This window comes from Salvelinus fontinalis, chromosome 14 (assembly GCF_029448725.1).
Source record: "Salvelinus fontinalis isolate EN_2023a chromosome 14, ASM2944872v1, whole genome shotgun sequence".
Classification (NCBI taxonomy): Eukaryota; Metazoa; Chordata; class Actinopteri; order Salmoniformes; family Salmonidae; genus Salvelinus; species Salvelinus fontinalis.
The window spans coordinates 26,249,757-26,267,751 of NC_074678.1; the positions used below are offsets into that span (position 1 = coordinate 26,249,757).

The following is a 17,995-nucleotide window of genomic DNA, read 5'->3' on the forward strand; positions in this document are numbered from 1 at the left end:
CCACCAAGTCTTGTGTTCATCTTATCACAATGATGCATGGGAGCACATCAAAGACCTGAATGAAAGACCCCAAGAATTCTGACTGTCATCTCCAAGAAAGGAAAGAGATCGAAATCAAGCTTTCTCAATAGTTTTTCTGTCTGAGCTCATGGGCATGGATGTCTACCTTTATGGTGAAGGCAATGGGTGCACACTTTTATAATTGGATTTCTGGAGTTGGAAAAAAATATTTATTTACTGCCCTCTAGTGAAAAAATATAGCATACTATCAATCAGACGTGACATGCGATTCTCACCTGTGTCTGTGCTTTGGGATTTCTCCAGGAGGAACTCCCGGATCTTCTCCACCCAGAGGTAGAGGATGCTTTCCCCAGTGTTCTCCCTGTTAGGAAAGACACCACTGGTTAGTTTTATGTCAGTGGAGGCATATCTACTCAGAGACATGGGTGAGACAGGGTAATGGACTGTAATAAGCAATATCGCAAGCTAACATGGCTTCACCATCAGGCAATCCATCTTTAGGTTAACCTTATGATGGAATCCCCTCCATCTTCAGGGATAACTATTCTGTGCTTCATGTACAGTAGTCAGTGATTATGAAATCTACTTACACATAGAGCTCCTCAAGGCTGTTGGACAGGGTCTTTCTATCAGGGCCTCGCAACCATGCTGCACTGCAGGAGGAGAAAAGGCAGAATATGTCTCAAATGTTAGTCTTAATAATACGTTTTTTTATGCCTGATACATGTTTATCAGAGGTAGTGTAAGTGTACTGTACTGTAAAACCCAACATGTAGACTTACTTTATTTGGTAGACAGGTGGCGCTGCACTCGGGTAATCATGTGGGAGAATGATCTAATTATGGAAATTAAACTCTTGAGTTATTGTTATCATACACTGCTCTGAAACTTTTTAAACACACACAAATGTAATGAAACAATTACCTGTAAACATGCTTTCAGTTTTGGATAGTCTATATCATCAGTTATTTTGATACAAAATACTCTTGCTGCTTCATCAATAACACACCATTCGTCACCGTATATGGAGGAAAGTGCCTCGACCTCTTCGATCTGATGAAGAAAATAGTGTAATATTGTGTTATAATAATAATACATGTTTTCATCTAAAAGCAAATTATCTGTAAGCTTTCTCTCATGTCTGTTTTTATAGTTGAGTCAAATATATAAAAGTATGAGTCAAAGTACAAAATTGGTCATACTCTCCACTAATGTGAACTTCAGTCATGCCCAGCCCTGAGTTCTGTTCAACAGTAGGGTACTTACTTGAGATTGAAGATCCCCGGCATTCCCAACATCTATGTTTGCCATTAATTTATAAGTAAGCAGACAAACACTTCAGTTCATACTTAGAAGTACTAGTGTTACAGCAGTCTATTCGTACAGTATCAACACAAAATTAGCTCGATAAGAGGCCTGCTTGACATTCTGTATCACTAACTCAGCTGTTGCTCTGACAGGACGGAACCACCTCCGGGTCAAAGTTTTCACGTACTACCAAAATAAGAGTCCTTATTTGAAACCAGTGATATATAAATCATTGTTTGAAACACATGGTGCAATAAGTGGATTAATTAGCTAAACAAATATTATAGCAATCATCACTCATTTTAATTTCAAGGAAATGTAAATCAATGTAAAATTCCATATCAATCACTTTCCCCCCACCATTTCATCTTTTGAACAAGGACTTTTACAATGAAATGTATTCACCTTTTGACCCGGAAATGGTAGTTTAAATCATAAACGCTTGGTATGAATTACGAAAGGTCCTCTAGCTAGACGTTTTAAAACTTTGTGTTATTATCGCCACGTCAGCAACCCGTGGTCACAGCATATAGATCCTATTAAATTATTAATATAGGTTGTTCTAAGTCCTAATTATATGGGCCACACACAATGATTTATATATACACACCTCACCCAATTGTGTATATATAGGCCTCACCTCAGTTGGCAATATTAGGACTTTCGTGTTGTGCTTTCAAAATAAAAGCCCGCAGTAAAACGCTATGCGTATGATACGAATCAATATTTGTTTGCAATTTTGCATCGTGCAAAGTTTTATGTTTTTATTGTCACATACACCGGATAGGTGCAGTGAAATGTGTTATTTTACAGGGTCAGCCATAATGTGTGCATTATAGTCATAGTGCTTTGTGATACAAAAATATAACTACATCTGGGGAAAATATAAACTCAAGAGTGTTCTTACTTTTTATAAGATAAAGAATATTATTATTTGGAGAACATTGAGAAATGGTTGGAGTCTAAGTATATGAATGTAATGAACCTTAAAATATTTAACATAGAAATCACTATTTGGAAGGATGCAGTTTGCAAATGTATTGACTTATGTTGTATTGCGCAAATTTGGACTGTAGAAATAATATAGATTGTGTGTTTGTCCCTTTACAACTGGGACGATGTGGTGCGAATCGGTGCTGCTACGTCGACAGGGGAGCCACAGAGCTGGAAACCGATTGCTCGTGCTTCGCAAAGAGGGATGTAGCTGGGCAGGAAGCGGACAGTACAGGAAGCGGACAATATAGGACACTCACTAGGCATACTTCGTAGCTGTCAGAATATAGCTCAGTGTGTCAATCACATCAGAAATATTACTTCACGTCATGGGAGAGATCATATTTGATCATATAATCACACAGCCTGGATGTTTTGTGTAACGGATACAAGAAGACGTGCCTGTAAAAGGAATTATTTATGGTTTGGGAAGGTTTTATTGGAGTAGCTAGCTAGCAACTTTGCTGGCTCGTCGGAGTACATTTTGCAAGGATGCTACGGTGGATAAGGCAACAGCTGGTAAGTGAGCCTCTTTTCTAACTAGCTATATTTGCTAGCAAGTGTTACTTTGCTATTGAGAAAGACGTTGATGCACATTAAACAATATGATGTGGTTGTTTTTGAAGAGTTAAACATCCAACCAGAACTGGGTGCTAGTAGCTAAGTTCGCTTAGTAGATAACGTTAGTTAGCTAGCTAGCTTGTTTGTTTACCAAACATTGGCGTGGCTAGCAGCGAACTGGTTTTAGGTACATGACGCCAGTCAGGCCCACTTATACATTCTACTCAAACTTATTTTGTCAGGCAAGTTTGTTAGCTGGTGTGCCTGATGATCTACCTAGTAGTAGCTAAGCTGTTTTGACAGTAATAGTTATGCTAAAAACTAACCAGCCAGTTACTGTAGCTAACTATATATTTGGCATTGGACAGTTTAGCCACATATATGTAACGAGTCGTTATCAATGGTTAACTTGCTACCAACTAACTAACTAGGAAGCCATTCATTTTAGCCGCTGCATTGAAAAGCCAGACACGCAGGTATATGTTTAGAACTAGTCCAGCATTGCCGTTGTATCATGTAGTTTGCCTAAATCTTAGCCTCAACGCCTAGCTACTTAATTGTCTACAGCAGCATTAGCTAACTAAATCAGATTCTAGAAGGCTACGGCTAGCTAGAACATCTACTATTTTCTCTCAATGAATCAGGGTGAAGATCCAATTCAAGATTCATTTAAATCAGTTCTGGAGATTGATTGAAAGTTGTATTAATGTGGCACTAACCGAGTCTTCATTTAGCATTTTTCAGTTAATTAATTGAATTTCAATTAAACTTCCTGAATTGACCCTAAACTCAATTGTTAAATACTTAGTTAGTGTACAGAAACAATCAAAACCAACTCCCCTTTTTGTCATGAATAATGAATGAATGCTTTTTTTAGTTCTGGTGCAGAACTAAAAAAACAGCCCGCTTGATGACCTAGCCCTATTAGTTACTTATGGAATAACATATACTAACATACTGTCTGCCACCTGCAGTAAGTGGAATTCAGCCAACTGCTTAGCTTACAGTTCTTAAGGAATACAGAATTTGAGAAGATTATAATGCAAGTGACTGTGCAGTGACCTTGATCTCATGTGAAAGTTTGCTTTCAGGAAAAACAAGCAGCTGAGGGGAGTAGATATCTGAGTGATTTCATTGATATAATAGTGTTTCCCAACTCCAGTCCTTTAGAACTTCCAACAGTACACCTTTTTTTGTAGCCCTGGACCAACATTCCTCATTCAACTCATCAAGGGCTTGATGACTAGTTGAACCAAATGTGCTTGTCCAAGGTTACAGTAAAAATGTATACTATTGGGTTTACTCGAGGACCAGGGTTTGGAAACACTGATTTAATACACCACAGAACATTGTTGTTCATAGAATGGGCTGAAAGTTATCATAGAATGCTCAGGCTACACACAGTAACTGTCACTATTATCAACCAGCCTAATTCACTGTAAATCGGAATAATATGACATAAGGTCATTTTCTGTTAAATGGGATCATGGCAGGGAATGCCCAGTCTGAGCTGACCTTTTGGAGCTATAGATTTGGATAGTACGGCCAGGGAGGGAGAGGGATGGCCAATCCTATCCCAGCTGCTGTTACCTGCACCACACTCAATCCCAGTCCTCACTTCATTAGTTTCACACTGATGGGGTGCCACTCACAGCTGTGCCGTCAGACTGAGCCCCAGGATGTGAAATACATTTTTTTTTATCAGAAGGCTGTTTTTATCATGAGAGCCATCTACAAGTTAGGGTATATTGATGAGTAATGGTAGTGCAGAGAGCAAAAGTAGCCATTTCAAGTTTTATATTTTCCAGGACCTAGAAACCTACATTATATAATGACTACCTGGGGGTACTACTGTGTGAGGGATTTGTTTTTACTTGAGAAAATATTTATATAATTGAGATTGTAACCTATGTCGGATTTGAAAGATGTTCAAATTTCAAATGCAGGAACCAATTTTCCGCTTTGTTTTGGTGTCAAAAGAAGTAAAACAGTCAGTAATGTTGATAATGCTACCATTGGAGTGTCGGTTTACTGACTGCTCACTCAGAGCATACTGAAATGGGCAAAGGAAACAGTATCTTACAACACTGTGTGAAACAACCTGTGGTTTACATATGTCTCAAGGCAGCCTTGAGCATTGCAGAGGGAGAGAAAGTGTGCAATCTGGCATCCTATTAAGTTGCCATTAGTTTTTAATGAGCTTCTTCATGTTGTGGTTTGTTATTTTGAATTATTACAGCTCCTCATTTATTATCCCCTCCATGTAGCTGGGCTCTGGGTTTCCTTAATGCTGGTAGTTGCAGGCTTTGTTAGAGCATGAATTAACTTGATATTTCTAGGCGTAGGAGGGGCATGTCAGACCAGGTGACAAAATACATTTCATCGAAGTTGTAGCTTGTCACAGGTAGTAGGCAAACCTAACTATACTAAATATATTTTGTTTACCACTGTTTTGGTTGCTACATGATTCCAAATGTGTTATTTCATAGTTTTGATGTCTTCGCTGTTATTCAACGATGTAGAAAATGGTAAAAATATAGAAACACCCTTGAATGAGTAGGTGTGTCCCAACTTAAATTTTTTCTCAGAACAAGGAGTTACCGTATGCAATGAATTAGTAATTCCCTGGCCCAGACAGCCATATTGACACTTGTCTCTCAGAATACTGCTTAGTGGTCACACAATAATTTCCAGAAACTCTCAACATGCCTGCCTGGTGAAAATATAACTCTCGGTGACATCGTCAGCTCACTCCCTCTAAAATTCCAGACAGCAGCACATACTTTATACATCACCTATGATAACAGATGTTTGCTCACCAAGGAGGACAGACTGTACTTTTGAATGTGCTTGGGGGTTAACAGCACAGGCAGATCATGAGATGAGAACTTTTGCCTGGGTGCAGTGAGCACGGCCAAGATGGTGTGTGTGTAAGAGTGTTGTGCAAACACAAAAGCCCATTGAGGTGGGCAGGCTGTGACAGTAATTGAATACATGTGTTGCTGTCTGGCCTCAGTGACGTGGCCAACTCATTCTCACTACAGTGCAGGCAAGGAGTCAGTCAGCACCAGCCTATAGGCCCACTACTTATGAATATGATGCAATGGACAGACAAATGGTCTTTATTGTACCCATCATATGCCCATCATATGCCCCAGATTAATTTACTCTCTTTTTTTGTAACCTTTATTTTACTAGGCAAGTCAGTTAAGAACAAATTCTTATTTACAATGACGGCCTAGGAACAGTGGGTTAACTGCCTTGTTCAGGGGCAGAACGACAGATTTTTACCTTGTTAGCTCGGTGATTCGATCTAGCAACCTTTCAGTTACTGGCCCAATGCTCTAACCACTAGGCTACCTGCCGCCCCTTTTGAACATTGTGTACAGAAATTTAATTTTAAGATGGGGCCAGCCTATAGCATTCTAGGATTAGAATTCTAGAGTTTTTGTTCTTTAGTTCCCTGCAATAAGGAAGTTATTGACCAGCCCACTAGAGAAGTGTCATTGACTTAAATAGGCTAATTTGGTTTAACATATTTTGTTCAGTACAGTGCTTGGGCTCTGGCTGCAGGCTATATTCAGGCTATAATAATCTAGCCTAAGTGTTTTTCTGACAGATAATCAGGGTGCAAAATAGTGTTTGCAATCAATGTGTAAGGCTATTTAAATATAGAGTAGGGTGTTTTCACATATCGTCCTCTTAAAATAACTGATCTCAGTCCTCTTTAAAGTGAACCTTGGGGTAAAAAAAAGCAGAAGAACTATGTATGCACACTGCCTTTGCCTTTGAATGAGGACTCAACTCTTTTGCCAGTTCACTTCACCTATTTTGTGGTCCGAGTCCTCTTTACATTCACATTGCTATATTTAGAAAGGAACCAAGATCTTTTTCCAACATTCACTCCATGCACTCTGGGTTTTTCCATCAGAATGTGTTATTGGAGAGCTAGATGTACCTACTTACATTTAGGAAGATAATAGATTGCATTTAGTTAGATGAACTATCGCACTGCCATTTTCTGGTTGCTAAAATTCTAATAGTTTGCCTAATTTCAGTTTGTGACCAAGCAAGTATAGTGTAGATAATCATTGTACCATCTAAACCCCTGTGAAATATCTTTCTCATAACCAAAAATATTGTATTTTCAGCCTGGGAGGCATAGAAATATCACGTAGAACAGATCTACCGCTCAATGAGAATGACAGATCTTTAACTTTCATTTATGTGAATTTGGTCGGGTCACCAAAAAAGTTATATATTGCAGCTTTAAAAGATGATCCATAATAATTGTAATCAGAAGACACTATTAACATGTAAATATTGTTAACATAATAAATAGCAGACAAAAACTGCAGATTAAATAATACTGTAATTGAAAATTGTACACAATGTTGGCTACTACCCCTTTAAGAGCTAGAATATATTTTGTACCCTATGTTGTGATTCTCACCAAGTATGTTGGCGTCTTCTCACACTAGTCAAACCCCACAATTGAATAAACGGCTTATGAAGCGCTCTTAGCTTATAGATCACATATTGCAAACAAATATTCTGAATTTAAAAACATATTTTGGAATTTCTGTTCATCCTTGACAATCGCTAATCAATAGGCCTACCCAAAAACAGTACACCCTTTTTTTCCCAGGAAACTGCACATCTTCTCTCTCTTGTGGCACCAATGTGAGAGAGTTTTAAGCAGGGGAACGGTGTTGCAATAGTCTAGTGTGTGGTATGGAAAGAATGGCAATGGAACCTGGGGAGCTTTGTGTTCACATTGCTCTAAAAAAGGGAAACGGACCACGGAATTCAAGCAAACCAAACTCAGACTACCACTTGATGGTCTCAGTTTGGTTAGCTTCGGAGGCTCTTTTTTGACTGGTCTGAGTTCCTTTAGTGTTCACACTGCACAAAAAATAAAGCGAACCGCACTAAGTTCACAAAGATTGTCTTAAAGGGACAAAGTGTGAACACCCTAACTATTGAAAAACATTGTATAATTTTTCTGACCAGTCTCTAGATAAAAGTTGCCCATATTGGTTCTGAGTGAGTGGTAGAAGTTTGACCTGTTCCTTACACCCTCCTCTCTCTCTCCTCCAGGGCTTTGACCCTCCCCATCAAAGTGACACCAGAACGGTTTACATCGCAAACCGCTTTCCTCAACATGGCCATTATGTCCCTCAGCGGTTTGCAGACAACAGAATCATATCATCCAAGGTAAGGCAGTGGTGTTGAACACCTAGGTTTTGTGTCAAGAGCAACAACAAATGTTCAAGTTACGCAACCATTTTATTTCAGTGCCAAACAGCTCACACTTTGATGTTTCTGTTCTCTCCTCCCCTTCCGGCCCCCGCTCCCCTCTTTAGTACACCATTTGGAATTTTGTTCCCAAAAACCTGTTTGAACAGTTCAGAAGAATAGCCAATTTTTATTTTCTCATCATATTCCTGGTTCAGGTAAGGCCTTGCCTCAGCACCCAGTCTACCATATTTACAACTGTTGCTGGCCTAAATACTATACTATTACTAAATATTGTGCTAAAAATAATTGCTGTGTGCTCTGTGCACACAGCAATTATGCTCTGTGTGTTGTGTGCACACAGAGCATAATTGTGTGCACACAGCAATTATGCTCTGTCAATTGTGCTCTGTGCCCGGAGGTCCCTAACAGCTAACCTTCGGTATTCATCAGGCTACTCTTAGAAGCCACACTTTGGTTTCTGCTTTCTGTGGCCGCCACTGTGTCCAAATCTACATTTGTTGTTTTGTTATACTTAGTACAATATTCATGAAGCATTTTCTGCAATAAGAATGGCTTCAGCTTACGAATGGCCAGTGTGCTTTTAGGTTAAATTAGGAAATTACACTATTGCCAACTGTTGTCTCCTTTGACATAATCTCTTTATTTTGCAGCTAATGATAGACACCCCCACTTCCCCTGTCACCAGCGGACTTCCTCTGTTCTTTGTCATCACAGTAACTGCCATCAAACAGGTGAGAGCAGCAACAGGTTTAATTCCTCTTTTCTTATCAACAGTAGATCCAAGAAATTGAATGTGGTTACTTATCAAACATACTGTACTTTGTCTGGATGTCAGAATGTCTAGATGGTTAAATCTCATCCCTTCCTCCATCACTCAGGGCTATGAGGACTGGCTGAGGCACAAGGCGGACAACGAGGTGAACGGGGCGCCTGTGTTTGTGGTGCGCAGTGGCAGCCTTGTGCAGACCCGCTCAAAGAACATCCGAGTGAGTCACCGGGGTGTCATAATGAGTCCTACCTTGAACAGCACACCATCCTAACACTTAGCATACCCTAAACACATATTTCAGACAAACGGCTACATTTCATGTAACTCCCACTTTTGGCTGGTGCTTTGTACCACTGTGTTAAAGATTTGTCAGAAAGCCAGGAATGTAAAACCAATGTACCACTCACAGTCTCAGGCGTTACATTCTTTGTTTAAATGTTGGTACACACTATTCCGTGTGAAATGTTTTCACCGGGTAGTTATTGAATAAGAGGATTTGTTCCCAATTAACAAATGTTAGAGTTAGCTAGCCAATGTTTAATATCAGCACTCTTCATTCATGTACTCTAATAATTCACCCAACACCACCGTTTTTGTTGCTGAGCTGAGGAGCGTCGCGCAGCATGGTAAAAATAATTACAGTACATATTGTGCTCTTGTATCGCACGGGCAATGATGTCCGAGTGGAAAAAACTGTTTGTTTGTAGTAACTTCTTTATTGTAATATCGTAAACGGACGTGGCAGTTTCACCATGAAGGATTCTAGCTTTAAACTGCCAGAAGAATACGTGTATTCAAGTGCTCTTTTTTAGTTTGTTTTTCTTTCACAGTTCTGCAGATGCAATGTAGCAGTTTTCACATGGGAAAATGTTTTCTCTTTTTAAAACAGTGCATGGTGGCATTCACTATTGAACTAGACTGTCCAGTATTCAGAAAATATTGGATTCTGAGGTCGTGGATATCATGGGAGAGTTTTGCTCCTCATTCATGTTGTGACATGTCTGTCTGCTCAGGTGGGGGACATAGTCCGGGTGGCCAAAGATGAGACGTTCCCAGTGGACCTGGTCCTCTTATCATCAGACCGAGCTGAGGGGACATGTCACATCACCACCACCAGCCTGGACGGAGAGACTAATCTAAAGGTTGGGCTTTTAATCTTCCGTCCCCACTCTCGCTTTCTTTTTCTCTCTGAGCCCTAAATTAATTAGCTTTCCCCCTTTCACAAGGGGAGGGAAAACTTGTATTTCATTTCTCTGATAGTACTTGTGCAGTCTGAGACATCTCATGTTTTTGCCAGAGGCAATATATCTAATTATCTGCTTCTAATCAAAATGCTTGTGTCATATATCAGTTTATTTATTTAGCTATTTTTATTTAATTTGTGAAATGTATTTTTTGTCTGGTTTTTTTCTTGTGCAATCTTAGTGGTGCAGCCTCTCTGTCATCAGCCGTCAGTTCCAGCTACTTGTATTTTATGGCTGTTTGCAGTAATGACATTAGAATGCAATGGAATCGCTTTCTCACTGAGGGGGTTTTAGCACCAGATTGGATTTTGCCTCAAGCAGTCAGAGTGATTCAGTTAAATTATAAATGTAAACCTAACAAGCCTCGTGGCCTCTCTAACCTGTTCACCAGTAGACAAAGGCTGGCGCTGTGAAACTGTTGACATTTTTATGGCACTGTAAGGCTGTATTCCTTTCTAAATCATTATAATGTACACTGCTATTTCTTTGCTTTTAATGCTTACTGTCTCACTGTAAAAAGTCTACTTATATTCTATAAAAGTGATATATTTGTCCCTCTCCTTGATTGTATCCCTACGCTCTCTGTGGTCCTGTAGACTCACTACTCTGTGCCGGAGACGTTGGTGTCTCAGTCGGTGTCCAGGCTGGAGGTCCTACATGCTGTGCTGGAGTGTCAGCAGCCAGATGCAGATCTGTATAGGTAAGGTATAGTCACCCTGCGGTCACTCGCCAGTCAGAACGCTGAGCTCTTCTTTCACTGGCCCCAGAACTGAACAGGACTTTTTATTATTTCTCACATTCACATTTCTACTGGCTGGAATGGAGGTCTTTTTTTAGGGTTGAATGACAGGACTGTTGGTGTTGCAGTTACTCTCCCCACTCAGCAGAAATGCTTCTACTTTCAGGTTTGTCGGGCGAATAACGGTAACACAACAAGGAGAAGAGATTGTAAGGTGAGATTGCAAAATCGGCAATTCTAGTTTTTATCTGGGTTGCATGGATGGAATGGCACAAGTTGTTTCTATATGCTGTTGAAAAAAAAAAATAATTCTGTTGTATCATTCACTCTTTGTCTCTGCCTCATTAGACCCCTTGGACCAGAAAACCTACTGCTTAGAGGAGCAAGATTAAAAAATACCAAAGAAATTTTTGGTAAGTGGCTTCTGGCTCTCAATGTTGCCATCCATATTGTTGTCTGTCCTCAGTTATCCTCTGTTGAACTCAGTTGCCCAGTTGGTTGTTGTCTATGCAGGGTTCAGTAGAGTTCCACTCTTGATTTGCAGGTGTGGCAGTTTACACTGGGATGGAGTCCAAGATGGCCCTGAACTACAAGTGCAAATCCCAGAAGCGCTCTGCAGTGGAGAAGTGCGCATTAGGACATTTTGCACCGCTACAACAACTCTGAACACTTCTGAGTTTCCTCGTTTCAGGTTCATCTCTATGTACATCAGACTGTGTGTATCTGTGCTGTTTTTCCCTCAGGTCCATGAACACCTTTCTGCTCATATACCTGGGCATCCTGCTGTTTGAGGCAATCCTCAGCACCATCCTGAAGTACGCCTGGCAGGCTGAGAACAAATGGGACGAGCCCTTCTACAACCAGAAGACAGAGCAGGAAAGAAACAGCAGCCAGGTCAGTCACTGTCTGAGACTTTATTCACGCTGATACGTTATGGTCTAAAACAGAGCATCTTAGATTTCATAGGATTCTTGGATACTTATTATTTGCAAATAGTTTGTGGTTTTGGGGGATAATGTGTTTGAAGGAGATGGGAAGATGTATTACATTTTCAACATCTCTTGGTGTGGCTTCCCATACAGTAGCAGTGGGTATGACTCAACGTATTGTGACAGGAAATTAGAGAAAGTGCCTCTCACCCTGACAGTCAATAAGAAAGGTGCTCTCCTAAAACCTCTGTTCGCTTTCCAATGAGGTCTCAAGCCATTTGTCGTGTGTCCCTCTACCACCCACTTCCTTGTTGACAGATCCTGAAGTTCATCTCTGATTTCCTGGCATTTCTGGTCCTCTACAACTTCATCATCCCTATCTCGCTCTACGTCACTGTGGAGATGCAGAAGTTCTTGGGCTCGTTTTTCATTGGCTGGGACTTGGACCTCTATCACGAGGAGAGCGACCAGATGGCTCAGGTCAACACATCCGATCTGAACGAGGAGCTGGGACAGGTACGGGCACCAAGCACTTCGCTGTAGGTCTCATCGTCATAGCTGAGTTTGTGTGAGTGTGTAATGATCAGCCTCTGTTTAATTGTGTTCTAGGTAGAATACGTATTTACGGATAAAACCGGCACCCTGACGGAGAACGAGATGCTGTTCCGTGAATGTTCAATCAACGGTATCAAATATCAGGAAATCAATGGAAAGCTTGTACCTGAGGGAATGACGGATGACTCGCCTGACCGATCTGTGCCTCCTCTGGTAAACACCATTAAAACCTCACATATTGCCCAAGTGACTTGTGACAGTATTTATCCATTCACTGTCTGTCCATTCATGAAATATACAGGTTATGTCTGTATTTCTACCCATGTGTTATACTTGTTCATTAACTGTCCTCGTGGCTTTGGCCGGTCAGTGGTTTGATGACTAGGTACTGTACTCATGTCTGTCTGTTTGTCTCTCTGTCTGTCACCTCTCAGAGTCGGGAGGAGTTGCTGTTCCTAAAGGCAGTGTCGCTGTGTCACACAGTGCAGATCAGCTACGAGCAGCCAGGCGACGGCCCGGGGGATCCCTTCTCCCACGCAAACGGCTTCTCCTCACAGATGGAGTACTATGCCTCCTCGCCGGACGAGAAAGCACTGGTGGAAGCCACGAAAAGGTACCCAGGAGGATAGCTGTCATGATGTGCTGTTCAACCCATTTGTACTGTTGTTGGTGAATAAAACGTAATATCTATAGATATATGACCAGTGCTGGTCTCCCAGGTCTTTTTGGACATACAAGCACTCAGACAAATGAACATTTATTGAGACAAATGGTTTTCAAGGTTCAGCACATTCCAGACCCAGCTGACCATGCATTACAGTTAGGGTCATGTATGGGCAACAGTCTGCATGTTAGTATTTATGGTCAGCAATGTCACATGATCAAATTTAATTGCAGGATGGGGGTAACCTTCATTGGTAGCCACGGAGAAACTATGGAAATAAAAACATTTGGAAGGCCAGAAAAGTAAGTATAATTTTGTATGATTGAAGAGTCCATGGCATTTTATGTAGATGATGAACCTGTACTGTGCATAACAAGTGATGTAATTCCTTGTCCCACAGGTTTAAACTACTCCATGTACTAGAGTTTGATGCAAACAGAAGGAGAATGAGTGTCATATTACAGACACCCACAGGTACAGTGATTTCTCCATATTAGACTTGAATGGCTCATTCATAAATGTTGTATTAACATTTCATTACAGGAGGTCCTCTGTAGCTCAGTTGGTAGAACATGACTCTTGCAACATCAGGAATGTGGGTTTGATTCCCGGGACCACCCATACGCAAAAAAATGTATGCACTTATGACTGACTGCAAGTCGCTTTGGAATAAAAGCATCTGCTAAAATGGCATGTAATCAGATAGATGTTACCCACCTTTTGATTTAGTCCTGTAATGTAGTTCAGTCAATTTCCCTGTATTTCATATCGGGCCAAGACTGATTATGACAACTCATTTGCAATATATTTGGTCTATTGCTGTAGGGGAAAAAGTACTATTTACAAAGGGAGCGGAGTCTGCTATTCTTCCTTTTACTACAAGTGGAGAAATCAACAAAACAAGAGTACATGTAGATGAATTTGCCTTGGTGAGTATACCACATCAAATCATATTAGACTAGGAACTATTTCCAGCCCTTATGTGCAGCAGATTTTTGCTATGCTAAATGCTATCTTTTATTATCTGTACTGAAGAGTGCACCAGTGCAGCTGGGACACTTCCTGTCTGAAATGAACACATGGGTACTTGGATGCTCATGCACACATGGACACCCTCACATACCACATTTTCATTCCACAAGATTGGAGATACATTTCACACTTGTCTGAAAAAAGTCCCCACATTTTTCCATGTGTGGGCTCTTGATGGTGTATTAAAAAAAAAAAAAAGATATATAAAGAATTGCACTGTAAAGATTACTTTTGGTCCTTTCCCCCCAGACTCCACCACCAAAATCAATAAATCCTGCATCTTAACGGTCAATTTATCCAGAGATCAGGATCTACTGAGAGATTGTTTTTGATTTGTGACTGGCACGTGTGTGGTTATTTGATATAGAGCCCGTCCCTGACAGCTTCACATTTCTTTCTCTTTCCCCTCTTTCTTCCCCTCTCTCCAGAAGGGCCTGCGGACGTTGGTGGTGGCCTGCAGACACTTCAGTGTGGAGGAGTATGAGGAGGTGGACCAGCGGCTCCACAAGGCCCGCACGGCCCTGCAGCAGAGAGAGGAGAGGCTGGCTGAAGTCTTTAGCTTCATAGAGAAGGACCTGGAGCTGCTGGGAGCCACTGGGGTGGAAGACAAGTATGTCAACAACACTGTGGTATATGTCTGGTCATGGGTTAGCTCATTGTGAAACCAAGCAATGTTATCTGAAAGGGTTGGGCTATTTGAACAATTGATCAGTAGAGTTTAACATATACAGTGCCTTCAGAAAGTATTCACACCCCTTGACTTATTCCCTATTTTGTTGTTACAGCCTGAATTCAAAATGGATTAAATCCATTTCTTTCTCATCCATCGACACACAATACCCTGTGACAAAGTGAAAACATGTTTTTAGATTTTTGAAATGCAGAAATATCTATTTTACATAAGTATTCACACCCCTGAGTCAATACATGTTAGAATCACCTTTGTCAGTGATTACAGCTGTGAGTCTTTCTGGTTAAGTCTCTAAGGGCTTTGCACAGCTGAGGCATAATTTATCAATATTGCGTAGAAACTGTTCTAAAATACTACTTTCGAACGGAATTTAGAATGTTCGTATGCGTAGAAAACGTAATTCGCACACCAGTACGAGATGACCATTTATATAAATACCAATTGTTCTTAACCTCTGTGCTCATGCAGGACTTTGGCTATTTGCATTTCTAAACGTCCCTAATTAACCAATAATGGTCAGAATCATCCCTTTAAAGCCTGTGTGTAATATACCACGCTGTACCGTGAAATACATTGCAAGCATAAAAAGCTACGACAAAAATATGAATTTCTCCGAGACTGAAATAGAAGTGTCAGTGTACTTCAAATAAGTAGGCAACACTCAGCCATCCATCCTCAACAGCTCCCTCCTGTAGGCTTATAGGCCAACATTGCTGTTCTGCAGAATGAACGAGTCGTGCGTACCACATGGCCACCTTGCCATCATATTCAGTAGCGTCTTTTGCTCATCACAACCTATCACATTAAGAGTGGAAGCCGTTTCTGTTCACATAGTTGCACTTTTTTTGGGATGGTGCTTTTATGGCAATGTGGGTGCTGTCTATTACACCGTTTGTATTTGAGAACCCATTGATGGCAAAGAAACCCCTCTTGACTTCAACTTGTTGTGCGATGGTGTAAGGAAATTGTATGTTACAGTTCGTTTTGCTGAAAATTGCATCCAAAACATTAGCTCATTGAGGGCTGTGATGCCAATCGGCCAGCACCCGCTGAAAAGTGCTAGTTGCCAGAAACACGAGGGTGGATGGCGCTTGGATGTGCACAGGAATGGCATGTTTGCCATTTTAAAGTAGGTCTTAAATCCTCACAAAGATTCTATAAGATTAGTTTTGGGAAACAATATCTGATGAGCCAATCTGTACTTTCTACAAAAAAAGTCCCATCTGTCTCTAAAAACGTGCTCCCTGCGAAATGCAGCGTGTGCCAAATCTTCCAACAGAGCAAAATCAGCCTCTCATTCGATTTCACAGTATCCCAGTCTTTTATAGTATTTCAACCTTGGTTTTATTTTCACACCTGCCTCTAATTTAACTAATTACTATACTTTATATGGATTATTATCGTAACAAATGCACTGATGAGGTCAAATTATATGCCTGTCAAGATATGCTGCATGAATTCACAATGGAAATACAATGGAATCGGAAAATGATTTAACATGGCACTAGAGGCACATCACTTCCTCCTCTGTTCCTTTTCCCCAGATTGTTTACCTTAACAGATCATTGTGACTCATCACCTCCGTGCAGCAGGAGCCTCCCTGGGCTGGGGGCTGGGCTCAGTCCTCCTGAGCCTAATGCACTTAACCAATCAAACATGACTCATGCCTTTCTGCATGCAGCCCTGCAACGTGTCATACATCAGTCACCTAGTGTGCTGCTGAGCATAAAGACAATGCACGCGTGCTGCTGGATTGAGATGGTGCTCTGAATTTTGGGATCTAGGCTCTGTTAAGATTGGTTAGAGGCATATCTTTAGAAAGGATCAGGATCCAACATTCAAGCTCGTTTTATGTGATTGTGTTAAGGGGCCTGTCAAAATAAAATGTGATTGGGCGTACGCATGCTCCAATAAAACAATAATGTAACAAAGGCTCAACTGCCATCTGCATCTGGGTTGGTTTTGAGTACATCTTAAGGCGACTATTCATGTCTAAGGTGATTACAACATTTATTACATAGAATCCCTCAGACTGGTGTAGCTCCCTGTCAGTCACACATGCTGAACAGTGGCCATGGAGACACTGAAAATCAAATCAGTTTATTTGTCACATGCGCCCAATACAACAGGTGTAGACTTGGGGCTCCCAAGTGGCGCAGTGGTCTAAGACACTGCATCTCAGTGCTAGAGTCACTACAGACAACCTGGTTTGAATCTAGACTGTATCACAACTGGCCGTGATTGGGAATCCTATAGGGCGGTGCATAATTGGCCCAGCGTCGTCCGAGTTTGGCCGGTGTAGGCTGTCACTGTAAAAAATAGACCTTACTGTGAAGTGCTTACTTACAAGCTCTTAACCATCAATGCAGTTCAATAAATTATTTACTAAATAAACTAAAGTAATAAAATAATAAGTAACACAATAACGAGGCTAAATACAGGGGGTACCGGTACCAAGTTAATGTATGGGGGTACAGGTTAGTCAAGGTAATTTGTACATGTAGGTAGGGGTAAAATGACTATGCATAGATAATCCAGTGGCCATTTGATGAATTGTTCAGCAATGTTATGGCTTGGGGGTAGAAATTGCTAAGGAGCCTTTTGGACCTAGACTTGGCGCTCACGTACCGTTTGCCATTGGGTAGCAAAGAGAACAGTATGACATGGGTGACTGGAGTCTTTGACAATTTTTGGGTCCTTTCTCTGACACCACCTAGTATATAGGTCCTGGATGGCAGGAAGCTTGGCCCCAGGGATGTACTGGGCAGTACGCACTACCCTCTGTAGCGTCTTACGGTCGGATGCCGAGCAGTTGCCATACCAGGCATTGATGCAACCAGTCAGGATGCTCTCGGTGGTGCAGCTGTAGAACTTTTTGAGGATCCATGCCAAATCTTTTCAGTCTCCTGAGGGGGAAAGGTGTTGGCCATCCCTCTTTACGACTGTCTTGGTGTGTTTGCACCATGATAGTTTGTTGGTGGTGAGGACACCAAGGAATTTGAAACTCTCGACCCGCTCCACTACAGCCCCGTCGATGTGAATGGGGGCATGTTCGGCCCTTCTTTTCCTGTAGTCCACGATCAGCTCCTTTGTCTTGCTTACATTGAGGGAGAAGTTGTTGTCCTGGCACCACACTGCAAGATCTCTGACTTCCTCCCTGTAGGCTGTCTCATCATTGTTGGTGAAGCAGAGGCAGTCTGGATTTGGCCACTGGTCAATGGAAATCC

General features: G+C 41.2%; 2 protein-coding genes across 7 annotated transcripts in view; one reads left to right on the forward strand and one right to left on the reverse strand.

Moving 5' to 3' along the window:
- Positions 1–1,479, reverse strand: part of impact (impact RWD domain protein) — a 51,770-nt gene extending 50,291 nt beyond the window's left edge. Inside the window, exons 1-5 of one of the 2 annotated variants that reach the window (XM_055861095.1) lie at positions 1,288–1,479; positions 946–1,074; positions 804–856; positions 612–674; positions 297–382 (exon numbers count right to left, since the gene is read on the reverse strand). In XM_055861095.1, coding sequence (XP_055717070.1) covers positions 297–382; positions 612–674; positions 804–856; positions 946–1,074; positions 1,288–1,332 — 376 coding nt within the window. In that variant the 5' untranslated portion in view covers positions 1,333–1,479. The remainder of the gene's footprint in view (positions 1–296; positions 383–611; positions 675–803; positions 857–945; positions 1,075–1,287) is intronic. The other variant, XM_055861096.1, reaches the window with a different exon arrangement.
- Positions 1,480–2,437: 958 nt separating this feature from the next.
- The window catches only part of LOC129810532 (phospholipid-transporting ATPase IF-like), a 34,439-nt gene continuing 18,881 nt past the window's right edge, over positions 2,438–17,995 (forward strand). For 4 of the 5 annotated variants that reach the window (XM_055861097.1, XM_055861101.1, XM_055861099.1 and 1 more), the window contains exons 1-18: positions 2,438–2,841; positions 7,984–8,100; positions 8,250–8,339; positions 8,796–8,876; positions 9,024–9,131; positions 9,928–10,056; positions 10,755–10,858; positions 11,064–11,111; positions 11,246–11,310; positions 11,442–11,523; positions 11,641–11,791; positions 12,145–12,342; positions 12,436–12,594; positions 12,816–12,994; positions 13,279–13,347; positions 13,446–13,519; positions 13,871–13,974; positions 14,506–14,687. In XM_055861097.1, the coding sequence (XP_055717072.1) occupies positions 2,815–2,841; positions 7,984–8,100; positions 8,250–8,339; positions 8,796–8,876; positions 9,024–9,131; positions 9,928–10,056; positions 10,755–10,858; positions 11,064–11,111; positions 11,246–11,310; positions 11,442–11,523; positions 11,641–11,791; positions 12,145–12,342; positions 12,436–12,594; positions 12,816–12,994; positions 13,279–13,347; positions 13,446–13,519; positions 13,871–13,974; positions 14,506–14,687 (1,967 nt within the window). In that variant the 5' untranslated portion in view covers positions 2,438–2,814. The remainder of the gene's footprint in view (positions 2,842–7,983; positions 8,101–8,249; positions 8,340–8,795; positions 8,877–9,023; positions 9,132–9,927; positions 10,057–10,754; positions 10,859–11,063; positions 11,112–11,245; positions 11,311–11,441; positions 11,524–11,640; positions 11,792–12,144; positions 12,343–12,435; positions 12,595–12,815; positions 12,995–13,278; positions 13,348–13,445; positions 13,520–13,870; positions 13,975–14,505; positions 14,688–17,995) is intronic. The other variant, XM_055861098.1, reaches the window with a different exon arrangement.